Source organism: Pan paniscus, chromosome 16 (assembly GCF_029289425.2).
Source record: "Pan paniscus chromosome 16, NHGRI_mPanPan1-v2.0_pri, whole genome shotgun sequence".
Lineage (NCBI taxonomy): Eukaryota > Metazoa > Chordata > Mammalia > Primates > Hominidae > Pan > Pan paniscus.
The window spans coordinates 41,196,405-41,210,679 of NC_073265.2; the positions used below are offsets into that span (position 1 = coordinate 41,196,405).

General features: G+C 44.7%; 2 protein-coding genes across 7 annotated transcripts in view; one reads left to right on the forward strand and one right to left on the reverse strand.

The window, feature by feature from the left end:
• The window catches only part of LEO1 (LEO1 homolog, Paf1/RNA polymerase II complex component), a 33,851-nt gene extending 21,668 nt beyond the window's left edge, over positions 1 to 12,183 (reverse strand). For 3 of the 4 annotated variants that reach the window (XM_003827842.6, XM_008953170.5, XM_024925609.3), the window contains exons 1-5: positions 12,046 to 12,183; positions 6,107 to 6,862; positions 2,729 to 2,833; positions 967 to 1,061; positions 224 to 369 (exon numbers count right to left, since the gene is read on the reverse strand). In XM_003827842.6, coding sequence (XP_003827890.1) covers positions 224 to 369; positions 967 to 1,061; positions 2,729 to 2,833; positions 6,107 to 6,862; positions 12,046 to 12,103 — 1,160 coding nt within the window. In that variant the 5' untranslated portion in view covers positions 12,104 to 12,183. The remainder of the gene's footprint in view (positions 1 to 223; positions 370 to 966; positions 1,062 to 2,728; positions 2,834 to 6,106; positions 6,863 to 12,045) is intronic. The other variant, XM_034938760.2, reaches the window with a different exon arrangement.
• Positions 12,163 to 14,275, forward strand: part of MAPK6 (mitogen-activated protein kinase 6) — a 94,603-nt gene continuing 92,490 nt past the window's right edge. The window contains exon 1 of one of the 3 annotated variants that reach the window (XM_055099071.1): positions 12,163 to 12,264. The gene's annotated coding sequence lies outside the window, so the exon portion shown is untranslated. Of the gene's footprint in view, positions 12,265 to 12,296; positions 12,552 to 14,275 lie in introns of those variants that run through there. The other 2 variants (XM_063596645.1, XM_008953171.4) reach the window with 2 other exon arrangements.

The window sequence follows — 14,275 nt, forward strand, 5'->3', positions numbered from 1 at the left end:
ATTCATAAGAAAGTATCAAACTGCTAAAAACAATCATAGCATTAAAAGCCTCCCTTACTAATACATATTTTTTCTATCTCAGGATGTGCTTGACTAATTTTTTCAGAGATACACGATCAATTTTCCATTTTTGTGATTTTTCAACTCAATGCGAAATAAGAAAAATAAACATTCTATGTATTTCTACTCAACATCCTGAAAAAATTTTAATTGATTTCCTTACCTGGGCTCTACACTGAGAAAGTTGGGCAGTTTAACAAAATATAAGTCGTTTCCTAAATCAGTGTTTACTTTGGGTATTTCTACTTCTATTCTGGTCTCAGGAATTGGCTCCTCTTCCTGTTGATCCTGAGGCAATCCATTTTCATCCTAGTGAAAGAATCGGAAGTTTGGAGCTTGACAGGACCTTAGAAATGGCTTCCTTCAACCTCCACACTTTAATTACTCTGGGGTGCAAGAAACATAATTAGATATCACTTTAGGACTAAAGAAGTCCCCAGTCCCCATCCCAACCCACCTACACACAAAATGGGAAACGATCAATTTGGATACCTCAGTACAAAAAACTATCTCCTTTATGATAAATCTGTCTTCCAAATACTCATCAACAAAAGTGTGAAATTAACACTTCAATAGGAAGTCACTCTATCAATTAAAACCAGAGAAGATTATCAACATAGCAGACACTTCTTGGCATGAGCAAGAAAAACATTCAAGTCAATGGTTCTCAAATCACAAGTCCTCACAGTTCAGTCCCCTAAGGCATGACACCAACCTCATGTTTGGCAGTTATTTCCACTCCCCCTTATAACCAAGAGTTCCCTACATAATGAAGAAAGTCATCTGTTCATGGTATTTTCATACTAGAATTCAGTTATCAACTTCCTTTCCTGGAATAAGGGAGACTCTTCACCTTTGAAACTTTATGCTTGGCCTTGAATAAGTTCATGTTACTAACTGACTTACAACAGGCTGTCCTGGAGTAGGTGGTTTGTCTTCTCCATCACTCCCTGAAGAGATATCATCTGCACCTCCAAATAAATCCATGGTTCCACTATTATCTTCAATGCAGAAGGAAAAAGGCATTAGTGTTACTATCTGTAACTAACGTTCTTCACAGCTGATCACTTCAACACATTCCCAAGGTTTCTGGACCAGCATCAGAAAACCACCAAAAACATAATGCTGAGCTTGGCTCTCAAAGACCCAACCAGAGAGTGTGGGGAGAGGGAAGGGGGCAAATCTAGTGAAAGGCAAGCTGCACAGGAGGCACTTATTTCTCCTTTCATTTTCACCATCCTTGTTTTCCCACTTTCCTTTATTGCCCAGGAGCCCAAATGTTTCCTACAGTCTAGATGCTCAAAGTTGGGGCTGAAGCACTCCACAGACACCCATTTTCCATAAGTCTATCCCAGATTCAAAATTACAGTCCAGGCACAGTGGTTCATGCCTGTAATCCCAGCACTTTGGGAGGCCAAGGCGGGTGGATCACTTAAGGTCAGGAGTTTGACACCAGCCTGACCAACATGGTGAAACCCCGTCTCTACTAAAAATACAAAAATTAGCTGGGCTTGGTGACGGGTGCCTGTAATCCCAGCTACTTGGGAGGCTAAGGCAGGAGAAAGGAAGCTGCCACACCTGGCGGAAGAACTCCTTTCATCCTTCCAACTTATAATACCAGGTGGTGGTGGTGGTGGTGGTGGTGGTGGTGGTGGTGGTGGTGGTGGTTGCTGCTGTTGTTGTTGTTTTGAGACAGAGTCTCACTGTTGTTGCTCAGGCTGGACTACAGTGGTGCGACCTTGGCTTACTGCAACCTCTGCCTCCCGAGCACAAGCGATTCTTGTGCCTCAGCCTCCCAAGTAGCTGGGACTACAGATGCACACCACCTCGCCCTGCTAATGTTTTGTATTTTTAGTACAGACAGGGCTTCACCATGTTGGCCAAGCTGGTCTTGAACTCCTGGCCTCAAGTGATCCACCCACCTTGGCCTCCCAAAGTGCTGGGATTACAGGCGTGAGCGACCGCACCCAGCCAACACTGGGTTTTTATGAGCTCTTCATCTAACTCACAGCTCAAAGAATCAGTTTCTTCATCTGTTAAGAACTTAGGAACAAAACACCGAGACTGTCATTATTCAAAGTGAAGAATGGACATTGTAACCTCCATCCCAATAAGAAGGTCAGCCCCCTAATAATGAATTCACTCTAACTATAAACAGACTGGGTGCAGTGATTCATGCCTGTAATCCCAGCACTTTGGGAGGCTGAGGTGGGTGGAACACTTGAGATCAGGAGTTCAAGACCAACCTGGCCAACATAGTGAAACCCCACCTCTACTAAAAATACAAAAAATTTAGCCAGGCATGGTGGTACGTTCCTGTAATTCCAGCTACTCAGGAGGCTGAGGGAGGAGAATTGCTTGAACCCAGGAGGCAGCAGTTGCAATAAGCTGAGCTTGCACCACTGCACTCCAGCGTGGGTGACAGAGCAAGACTCTGTCTCTTAAAAAAAAAAAAAAAAAACTACAAAGAGGCAGGTTCTTCTTCAACTAATTAAGCATGAGCAGCTTCTCATAGCTATATAACTTCTCTGAGTACACTGAGCGTATCCACACTCTTATTCTGTGGGTCTGGCGATCTGGGGTAAACACACTCAGGGTTAGAAATGCACTACAGTTAAATACAGAAAGATGTATGGAAATATACATATATATATAATAATAGGGGTACCTTTTGGCACCTCAGTGTCACTATCCGCTTCTGAATCAGATGCAATCGCATTCTTGCGTTTCATTCGTAAAACTTCATCTTCACTATCACTGCCTCTTGCAGATTCTATAAGGGTAGAATTAGAAGTTCTGCATAATCAGTCGCATTAGTTGAATTTTGTGTTTTAAAAGCAATATTGGAGATAAACAAATTGTGATACAATGGACTACTACTCAGCAATAAACAGGAATGAACTGCTGATACATGTAACCAATTGGATGAATCAAAAATGCTATATGCCAAGTTAAAGAGGCCAATCTGAAAGACTACATACTTACTGTATAACTCTATTTATATGACATTTCCAAAAAACCAAAAGTTTAGTGACAGAAAAGACCAGTAGGTGCCAGGGTTTAGGGGTAGCAGAAAGATACGACTCAAAAGGGATAGCATAAGGGAGTTTTTCAGTGTGACAGTGATTCTGCATCCTGAGTGTGGTGGTGGTTAGACAAATCTGTAGATATGTTAACATGAATAGAGCTGTACATGCAGAACGCGCCCCCCCCCCCAAAAAAAATTAACTCTAGTGTGTGTTAATTTAAAAAAACAGAATTCTTAAAATAAATACTGGTGCCAGTTGTGGTGGCTCATGCCTGTAATCCCAGCACTTTGAGAGGACGAGGTGGGTGGATCACTTGAGGTCAGGAATTCAAGACCAGCCTGGCCAACATGGTGAAACCCATCTCTACTACAAATACAAAAATTAGCCGCGTGTGGTGGCGTGCACCTGTAGTCCCAGCTACTTAGGAGGCTGAGGCAAGAGAATCATTTGAACCTGGGAGACTGATGGTGCAATGAGCCAAGATCGCACCACTGCACTCCAGCCTGGGTGATAGAGCGAGACTGTCTCAAATAAATAAATATACTGGCTTTGCAAGTACAAAAACTTGGTAGAAATGAGAAAAGTAGCACTAAAACTTATGATCAAATTTACATAAGACAAATTTCAGGGAAAAAAAGGTAAAAAGATTAGAAAGGAACTGACAAATATATCATTATTTCTAGAAGGGCCAATTATTTACATAAAAATATCACAAAAATCAATAGAACCACTGTTGAACTAGTAAGAGATAAGCAGAATGACCAGCTACAAGGTTCCCTACTATGACCCTGCCCTTGACTTGGTCTTCTAGTATTTGGGATGTAGTACATGAGCCTTAAAGATTCTTTCTGGTAACAGTAAGAACAGCCCTACTTTCGGCCAGGCATGGTGGCTCTTGCCTGTAATCCCAGCACTTTGGGAGGCCAAGGTGGGCAGATCACCTGAGATCAGGAGTTCGAGACCAGCCAGGCCAACATGGGGAAACTTCCTCTCTACTACAAATACAAAAATTAGCTGGGTGTGGTGGTGCACACCTTTAATCCCAGCTACTCAGGAAGCTGAGGCAGAAGAATTGCTTGAACCCAGGAGGTGGAGGTTGCAGTGAGCCAAGATGGTGCCACTGCACTCCAGCCTGGATGACAGAGACTCCGTCTCAAAAAAAAAAAAAAAAAAAAAAAGATGAGTGGCCGGGCGCAGTGGCTCACGCCTGTAATCCCAGCACTTTGGGAGGCCGAAGCAGGCGGATCACGAGGTCAGGACATCGAGACCATCCTGGCTAACACGGTGAAACCCTGTCTCTACTAAAAATACAAAAAATTAGCCGGGCGTGGTGGCGGGTGCCTGTAGTCCCAGCTACTCGGGAGGCTGAGGGGCTGAGGCAGGAGAATGGCGTGAACCCAGGAGGCGGAGCTTGCAGTGAGCTGAGATCATGCCACTACACTCCAGACTGGGAGACAGAGCGAGACTCCGTCTCAAAAAACAAAAAAGGATGAGTTCATGTCCTTTGCAGGGACATGAGGGACATGGATGAAGCTGGAAACCATCATTCTCAGCAAACTATCACAAGGACAGAAAACCAAACACCGCATGTTCTCACTCATAGGTGGGAACTGAGTAATGAAAACACTTGGACACAGGGCAGGGAACATCACACACCGGGGCCTGTCATGGGGTGGGGGGCAGGGGGAGGGATAGCATTAGGAGAAATGCCTAATGTAAATGACGAGTTGATGGGTGCAGCACACCAACATGGCACATGTATACCTATGTAACAAACCTACACGTTGTGCACATGTACCCTAGAACTTAAAGTGTTAAAAAAAAAACAAAAACCTCTACTCTGAATTAGTTATTGAAAACTTACTGCAGTCCCATAGTCTACACAGATCTATATTCATCTCTGGAAATATGCTGCCCTCCTCTTCTAATAACACCAAGATGTGGTTTCTGAATCCGGTCCTGTGAGGTGTGTGTTAGATGCCCTCATATTTAAGCTAAGAAGATAGGATCAAAATATAATTAATATAATCAATCACCTATGGAAATGAAGCAATCCAGGTATTTCAGGAAGACTTCAACCCAATTAAGGTAACTTTTATATAATACAAAGAAATATGATCTCTAATTTTTTATACATTCTATATGAAGAATGTGTTAACTTGAGCAGAATAGTCTAAATGGCAATGATAAAAGCAGGTCCAGGAACCAAAGTTCAGGTGTATGCCTCCTGTAGTCTTTAGGGAATGAGTGCTGTAACCCAAGCTCGTCTCTGTAGGGTGAGGATACACACATCAATCTGTCTTGGCTCAGTAACACTGTCCATTGAGATCACCCAGCCATGTTTGCACTTTCTACATATTATACTCCCTGGGCAACCTCCTGATTATTATAATTTGCCATCCACGCTAGATTTGCCCCCGGGGAAACATATGGGGTGATAAGGGAGAAATAACTGATCCTCTTGAAACAATTTTGCAATTCAATTTTATACATTAATATCTTGTAAATTTGACTAGTTTGAGTAAACTCCTTAGAGCTTGACCATCTCTGGATGATCAAATTTTGGATCTCAAAAAGCTGAGCTGCAGCAATGGTGCCCACATCTCAGTACAGCTGCTCTGTGGGGACACTTCAATGGTATGGTTTTTTTCCCCAGGCTAATCTATTCTCTCACATGAGGCATGCTCTTCAGTTATCCACAGAAATGGAATCAACTTAACTCATTATCAGCTCTTCTTACACCATAGCCCCCCCTCTAAGACTCAATTTTAAGTCCTCTTTAAATTGTTTTCCCCTAGACCTATCCATTAACAAATGAAAGGGAAAGCAGTAAGAAAGAATAAGTGGATTAGAAAGATTTAAAAGAAGCAAAATGTATTCTAGAGTTAGAAAAGTTTGAAAGGGAGGGGACAGAAGAGAAAAAACAGGGTAATAAAGATGGGAATGAAGACTAAATGGGTCCCTGCTGTATCTGAATGCTTCTTTCTGAGCCATTCTGGTTCTCATAAATGTATTACCTGATTTATGATCCTGTTCCTCTTCATCATCTGAATGCCTGTGTTCTTCATCTGAGGCCTGTGGCCTTTCATCATCAGAATTTTGCATTTTCTCTTCATCAGACAGCTGTGGTTGTTCTTCATCATCAGAATTCTGTTTCTCATCATCATTATCAGAAGCTACCGGCCGTTCATCATCAGAATTAGCCTTTTCCTCCTCAGATAGCTGTTGTCTCTCATCATCGGAAAGCTGAGGCCTCTCCTCATCATCTGTGTTCTGCATTTTCTCATCATCGTCAGAATTCTGCAGCTTATCTTCATCAGATCCTTGTGCCCTCTCCTCATCATCAGAATTTTGTATCTTTTCATCATCTGACTGGTCACTTTTATCTTCTCTGCCCCATTTTTCATCATCTGAATGTGCTTTTTCAGAACCTTCTGCTTCTGAATGATGGCTCCCTCCATCCGATCTATGACCTTCGTCTTCATCATCATTAGGGGCTTCTGATCCACTGTGCTGATCTACATCTGAGGGGTCATTGTCCTCATGGTCAGAACGCTCAGAAGCTTCTGATCTATTGTCTGATCTTTCAGAGTGATTATCACTACCACTATGATGTGAAGCTCCCTCGTCCTCACTGTCATCTCCAAACAGTTCCTTATTACTTGGTTGTCCTGAATCACCTCTTTCATCCTGATCACTTTCACTTCCAGAGGCATTACTGCCAGAGGCAGCATTCTCTTGATCAGAATCTGAGTCAGATCCAGAATCAGAATCTATGGGGTCATATAAACATAGGATAACATAAGCAAAAAAAGGCAGAGTAAGGCAGTCCCAAAGTCCATCCCAACATAAAAGCAATGAAGAAACTGGCAAAAACTGTTAGAATTAACATTCTAAGGCCGGGTGCAGTGGCTCACGCCTGTAATCCCAGTACTTTGGGAAGCCGAGGCAGGCAGATCACCTGAGGTCAGGAGTTCGAGACCAGCCTGACAAACATGGCGAAACCCTGTCTCTACTAAAAATACAAAATTTAGCCAGGCATGGTTGCACATGCCTGTAATCCCAGCTACTCAGGAGGCTGAGACAGGAGAATCACTTGAACCCGGGAGGCAGAAGTTGCAGTGAGCGGAGATCAAGCCACTGCACTCCAGCCTGGGTGACAGAGTGAGACTTTGTCTCAAAAAAAAAAAAGAAAAAGAAAAAGAAAAATACATTTACTAAAATCAAAGAGTCACTAGAGGGGCTCAACCAAAGATTTGACCAGGAAAAAGAAAGAATCAGTAAACTTGAAGATACCTCAATTCGACTGTCCAATCTGAGAAACAGAAAGAAAAAAGAATAAAGAGAAATGAACGGAGTCTAGAAGATTTATGGGACACCTTAAGTTATACCAATGTATGCATAATGGAGTCTCAGAAGAAGAGAAATGAGCAGAAAAAGATTCTTAAATAATAGCTGAGGCCAGGCATGGTGGTTCACACCTGTAATCCCAGCACTTTGGGAGGCCAAGGCGGGCAGATCACTTGAGGTCAGGAGTTCGAGACCAGCCTGGCCAACATGGCAAAACCCCATCTCTACTAAAAATACAAAAGTTAGCCAGGTATGGTGGCGCAAGCCTGTAATCCCAGCTACTTGAGAGGCTGAAACAGGAAAATCGCTTGAATCCAGGAGGTGGAGGTTACAGTGAGCCGAGACCACACCACTGCACTCTAGCCTGAGTGACAAAGCGAGACTCTGTCTCAAAAGAATAAATAAATGATAGCTGAAAAACTCCCAAATTTATGAAAAATATAGATCTACACATCCAACAAGTTCAACAAATGACAAGTAGGATAAACTTACAGAGGTTCACACCTAGAAACATTGTTATCAGACTGTCAAAGACAAAGAATTCCAAAAGCGGGCAAAAGAGAAGCAGTTCATCCCATATGAGGAACCCTCAATAAGAGTAACAGCTGATTTTTCATCAGAAACCAAGGAATCCCAGAGCCATCCATAAGAGGACACATTCAAAGTGCTAAAAAGAAAGACTGTCAACCAAGAATTTTATATTCAGTAAAATTATGCTTCAAAAACTAAGATGATATGGAAGACAAAAGAAAACATAAATTGGACTTCCACAAAATGAAAAACTTTTGTGCAGCAAAGGACGTTATTAAGAAAGTAGGCCCGGCGCAGTGGCTCATGCCTGTAATCCCAACACTTTGGGAAGCCAAGGTGGCTGGATCACCTGAGGTCAGGAGTTTGAGATCAGCCTGGCCAACATGGTGAAACCCCATCTCTACTAAAAATACAAAAATTAGCCAGGCATGGTGGCTTACGCCTGTGAGCCCACTACTTGGGAGGCTGAGGCAGGACAATCGCTTGAACCCAGGAGATGGAGGTTGCAGTGAGCCAAGATCATAGCACTGCACTCCAGCCTGGGCAACAGACCAAGACTCCATCTCAAATAAATAAATAAATACATAATATTGCTAAGTTAAGTTCAAAACTGGTTAATGTCTTAGAGGACAATAAAATCTTTTGGCTGGGTGCAGTGGCTCATGCCTGTAATCTCAGCACTCTAGGAGCCCAAGGTGGGAAGATCACCTGAGGTCAGGAGTTCCAGACCAGCCTGACCAACATGGTGAAACCCTGTCTACTAAAAATACAAAAATTAGCTGGGCATGGGGGCACACGCCTGTAATCCCAGCTACTGGGAATAATGAGGCATAAGAATCCCTTAAACCTAGGAAGCAGAGGTTGCAGTGAGCCGAGATCGTGCCACTGCATGAAAGGGGAGACTCTGTCTCCAAAAAAAAAAAGTAAGTGAAGACCGGGCGCAGTGGCTCACGCCTGTAATCCCAGCACTTTGGGAGGCTGAGGTGGGTGGATCACGAGGTCAGGAGTTTGAGAACAGCCTGGCCAATATGGTGAAACCCCATCTCTACTAAAAATACAAAAATTAGCCAGGCGTGGTGGTGCATGCCTGTAGTCCCAGCTACTTGGGAGGCTGAAGCAGAATAATCACTTGAACCCAGAAGGCGGAGGTTGCTGTAAGCCGAGATTGCGCCACCGCACTCCAGCCTGGGCGACAGAGCAAGACTCCGTCTCAAAAAAAAAAGGAAAGTGAAAAAACAACCTACAGAATGGAAGAAAATATTTGCAAACCATGTATCTGATAAGTGTCTTTATCCAAAATATACAAAGAACATTTATAACTCAACAATAAAACCAATTTCTTTGTGTTTTTTTGTTCATTTGTTTTCTTGGAGACAGAGTCTCGCTCTGTCCTTCAGGCTGGAGTACAGTGGTGCGATCTTGGCTCACTGCAACCTCTGCCTCCCTCAAGTGATTCTCCTACCTCAGCCTCCCAAGTTTATGGGCGCACGCCACCACACCTGGCTAATTTTTTTGTATTTTTAGTAGAGATAGGGTTTCACCATGTTGGCCAGGCTGGTCTCGAACTCCTGACCTCAGGTGATCCACCCACCTCAGCCCCCTAAAGTGCTGGGATTACAGGCGTGAGCCACTGTGCCTGGCCTAAAACCAATTTTTTTAAAACAGAGGACTTGAATAGACATTTCTCCAAACAAAGTTACACAAATGGCCAATAAATACATGAAAAGATGTTCAACGGCTGGGCGCAGTGGCTCACACCTGTAATCCCAGCACTGTGAGAGGCCGAGCCAGGCAGATCACCTGAGGTCAGGAGTTTGAGACCAGCCTGGCCAAAATGGCAAAACCTCATGTCTACTAAAAATACAAAAATTAGCAGGGTGTGGTGGCAGGCGCCTGTAATCCCAGCTATTCGGGAGGCTAAGGGAGGAGAATCACTTGAACCCAGGAGGCAAAGGCAGGAGAATCGCTTGAACCTAGCACTTTGAGAGGCCGAGGCAGGCGGATCACCTGAGGTCAGGAGTTTGGGACCAGCCTGGCCAACATGACAAAACCTCATCTCTACTTAAAATACAAAAATTAGTAGGGTATGGTGGCGGGTGCCTGTAATCACAGCTACTCGGGAGGTTAAGGCAGGAGAATTGCTTGAACCCAGAGGCGGAGGTTGCAGTGAGCCAAGATTGTACCACTGCACTGCAGCCTGGGAGACAGACTGAGACTCCGTAAAAAAAAAAAAAAAAAAAAAAAAAGATGTTCAACATCATTAGCCTTTGGGAAAGTGTAAACTGAAACCACAATGAGACACCACTTGATAACATCAAGGATGGCTATTTTAGAAACAAATAAAAACTTAAAATAACTGTTGGCAAAGATGTGGGGAAAGGGAACCCTGGTGCATTGCTGGTGGTAATGTAAAATGGCTCAACCACTATGGAAAACAGTTTGGCTGCTCCTCAAAATATTAAAGAATTACCATATGACTCTGCACTCCTACATAATACCCTCCTCCCAAAATTAAAAACAGGCACCCAAACATGTACATGAATTTATTTATTTTTTTGGAGACAGAGTCTCACTTTATCACCCAGGTTGAAGTGAAGTGACGCAATCTCAGCTCACTGCCAACCTCTGTCTCCTGGGTTCAAGTGATTCTCATGCCTCAGCCTCCTGAGTACCTGGGACTACAGGCACGCACGACCACACCTGGCTAACAGTTTGTATTTTTAGTAGAGACAGGGTTTCACCATGTTGCCCAGGCTGGTCTTCAACTCCTGAGCTCAGGCAAATCCGCCCGCCTGAACCAGGAATGTTTACAGTAGCACTATTCAAACAACCCAATGTCCATCAACAGATAAATGGATTAACAAATTTAGGGTATGCGCATTCAATGGAATATTATTAAGTCATTAAAAATGAATAAAGTACTGATATGTGCTACAGTGCCTTGAAGACATTATGCTAAGTAAAAGAAGCCAGACACAAAAGACCACAATGCATGATTCAATTTATATGAAATTCCCAGAACAGATAAGTACAGAAACAATAGCAGACAGGGGTTGGAGGAAGGAGCATATGGGGAGTAAGTGCTTTATGAACAGTGTTTTATTTGGGGGTGATGAAAATAACAACTAGATATATGTTGTCTACAAGAGACTCACTTTACTTGGAGCCTAGAGGGTTGCAAGAATTCTGAACTTGGTCTTGGGTTCTTTCTCACTTCAAATAGCTCCTATTCATATTTCAAGTGCCCGTAGTCTCAACTACTTGGAGGCTGAGGCAGAAGGATGGCTTGAGCCCAGAAGTTCAAGGCCAACCTGAGCAACACAGTGAGACCCTGTCTCTAAAAAAGTAAACTTTAAAAAAACACCCACAATCCTGTGCCAGAAATAACTTCCAAGCACCATGCACATACACTAATTCATTCATTTCATCAACAAATCCTTCATTCCTCCTCTCTGCACACAGACCCCATGCACTCCCCAATCTAACATCACAGACTCCGGAAATTCTGGAGTTTCTGCACAAGCTCTTAGAGAACACATTCTCTCCTATGTGAAACATCTATCTGTAACCCCATCCCATTATCCGTCCCAGACTCCTCATCCAGACATCTCAAGCTCCCTATCACACCATGCTCTGGTTTCATTCAAGACGGCATTCTGAGGCCCTCTGTAAATTCGCCCACCCCATCCCATATTCCTGCATTCATTTCCATTCATTCAAAAACAGCCCTTACTCTGCGCTGGCCTGTGCAAGGCAAGGCGGAACAGGACTCCAACGTTCCTACCCGCGCTGCGCAGGCTCGCCTGCACCTCCACCCATGCCCCGCGCCCCCTTCGCTCCACAAGCTCCCAGGAACCGTCTGCTCCACCGACACCCAGAGCCTCGAGGCGCAGACTGTCTGACTCTCCATCCTGCCCGCCGGAGGAGGATGGCACCTCCGGGAGTGCAGGGGGCGCTGAGGCAGGAGTGGAGGAAACGCCACCTCTTGCCCGCGGCGCTGGAGCCTCCACGGTTGTCCGGCTCCCACAGCGGAAGGCCTACCACGCACCCATCCTCCGAAGACCAGCGAACCCACCTTTACGCTCAGCTTCGCTGTCGGCGTCGCTCCCGAAGAGATCCTCCATATCCGCCATTATCGCTCACGTCCGCTGCTGCCTCGGTTAGGGGCAGCTCCCGGCCTCTCTTTACGGCACGGAACCACTGAAACACGACAGTGTCGCAAAGATTCGCCGAAGACACTCCTTTCCTTACGTGACCTAGTTTTCGCTCGCCCAGTGAACCTGTCCTCGCCTGGGTATGCATGGTATATAAGCCCGGCCATTTCGTCAATATCTGTTATTTGCCAGGATTCTTACCAGGGGGCGGGGCGGTCCTGCGTTCGGTTGCGGGTGCGAATGGGGTGGGCGGTGACTGGCGCTCCCTGGGGAAGGGCCTCTGGCTGGGTTAAACCTATCGCGAGTCAGGACTGAAGCCCTTTGTTTCTTACTGAACAGCTATTCTCCAGTTATTTCATCCCAAACCCCTTTACCCTCTTAAAAATTGTTGAGGACGCGAAAGAGCTTTTGTTTACGTGTGGTACAGGTATTGATATTTACTGTATTCTTACTAATACGGTAATAAATGTTTAAGTTACTAATTCATTTAAAAATAATATACATGTTAACAAACAGCTTTTTTAAGCTTTAAATGACCATTTTTTTGGCCGGGCGCGGTCGCTCACGCCTGTAATCCCAGCACTTTGGGAGGCCGAGGCGGGCGGATTGCCTGAGCTCCTGAGTTTGCGACCAGCCTGGGCAACACGGTGAAACCCCGTGTATACTAAAATACAAAAAATTAGCCGGGTGTGGTGGCGGGCGCCTGTAGTCCCAGCTACTCGGGAGGCTGAGGAATTAGAATTGCTTGAACCCGGACAGTGGAGGTTGCTGTGAGCCGAGATCGCGCCACTGCACTCCAGCCTGGGCGACTGAGCGAGACTCCATCTCAAAAAATAAAATAAATAAATAAATAAAAAGACCATTATTTTCTAAAAAATATTTAGGCCAGGCGCGGTGGCTTACTCCTGTAATCCCAGCTCTTTGGGAGACTGAGGCGGGCAGATCACCTGAGGTCAGGAGTTCGAGACCAGCCTGGCCAACATGGTGAAACCCTGTCTCTACTAAAAATGCAAAATTCAGCCGGGCATGGTGGCACATGACTGTAATCCCAGCTACTCGGGAGGCTGAGGCAGGAGAATCACTTGAAACCTGGGAGGTAGAGGTCGCAGTGAGCCGAGATTGTGCCGTTGCACTCCAGCCTGGAGACAGAGTGAAACTGCATCTCAAAAAAAAAAATTTTAGAAGAGTGGAACTGTTTTAGTTTTGAAAATATCTTTAATGCCTAGCTTAAAAGAAGACGTCTGAATTATCATACCTGTTTCTACAATCTGTTGAGAAATGTAGTTGAAGCACATGAAGAAAATCTGGTCTTGCACAAATACATTTGTAATTGGAAAAGGGAGGCTCTCTCAGGGCTCTCTCAGATCCCCTGAAAGAGTCTCCATCCAACCACAGCTTTGGAGCAGTGATTCTCAAACATCATAGATTTTCCTTCCTACTTTGGTTTGAATGTCCTCTCCAAAACTCATGTTGAAATTTAATTGCCATTGTGAAGGTATTAAGAGGTGGGACTTTTAAGAGGTGATTAGGTCATGAAGGGTCTGCCCTCCCATGTGGATTAATGTCATTATCACGGGAGTGGGTTAGTTATTGCAGGAGTGGTTTCCTAATAAAAGAATAAGTTTGGGCCGGGCGAGGTGGCTCACGCCTGTAATCCCAGCACTTTGGGAGGCCGAGGCGGGTGGATCACGAGGTCAGGAGATCGAGACCATCCTGGCTAACACGGTGAAACCCCGTCTCTACTAAAATAAAAAAAATTAGCCGGGCGTGGTTGTGGGCGCCTGTAGTCCCAGCTACTCGGGAGGATGAGGCAGGAGAATGGCGTGAACCCAGGAGGCGGAGCTTGCAGTGAGCCGAGATCGCGCCACTGCACTCCAGCCTGGGCACGAGACTCCGTCTCAAAAAAATAATAATAATAAAATAAAATAATTAAAAATAAAAACATTAGCCAGGCATGATGGCATGCATTTGTAGCCCTAGCTACTCAGGAAACTGAGAATGGAGGATCACTTGATCCCAGGAGTTGGAGGCTGCAGTGAGTTATGATCACGCCACTTCACTCTAGCCTGAGTGACAGAGTAAGGCTCTGTTTCGTAGAAGAAAAAGTGAGACAAGAGTACATCCTGTGTTACATTACCTAATTAGGCCATT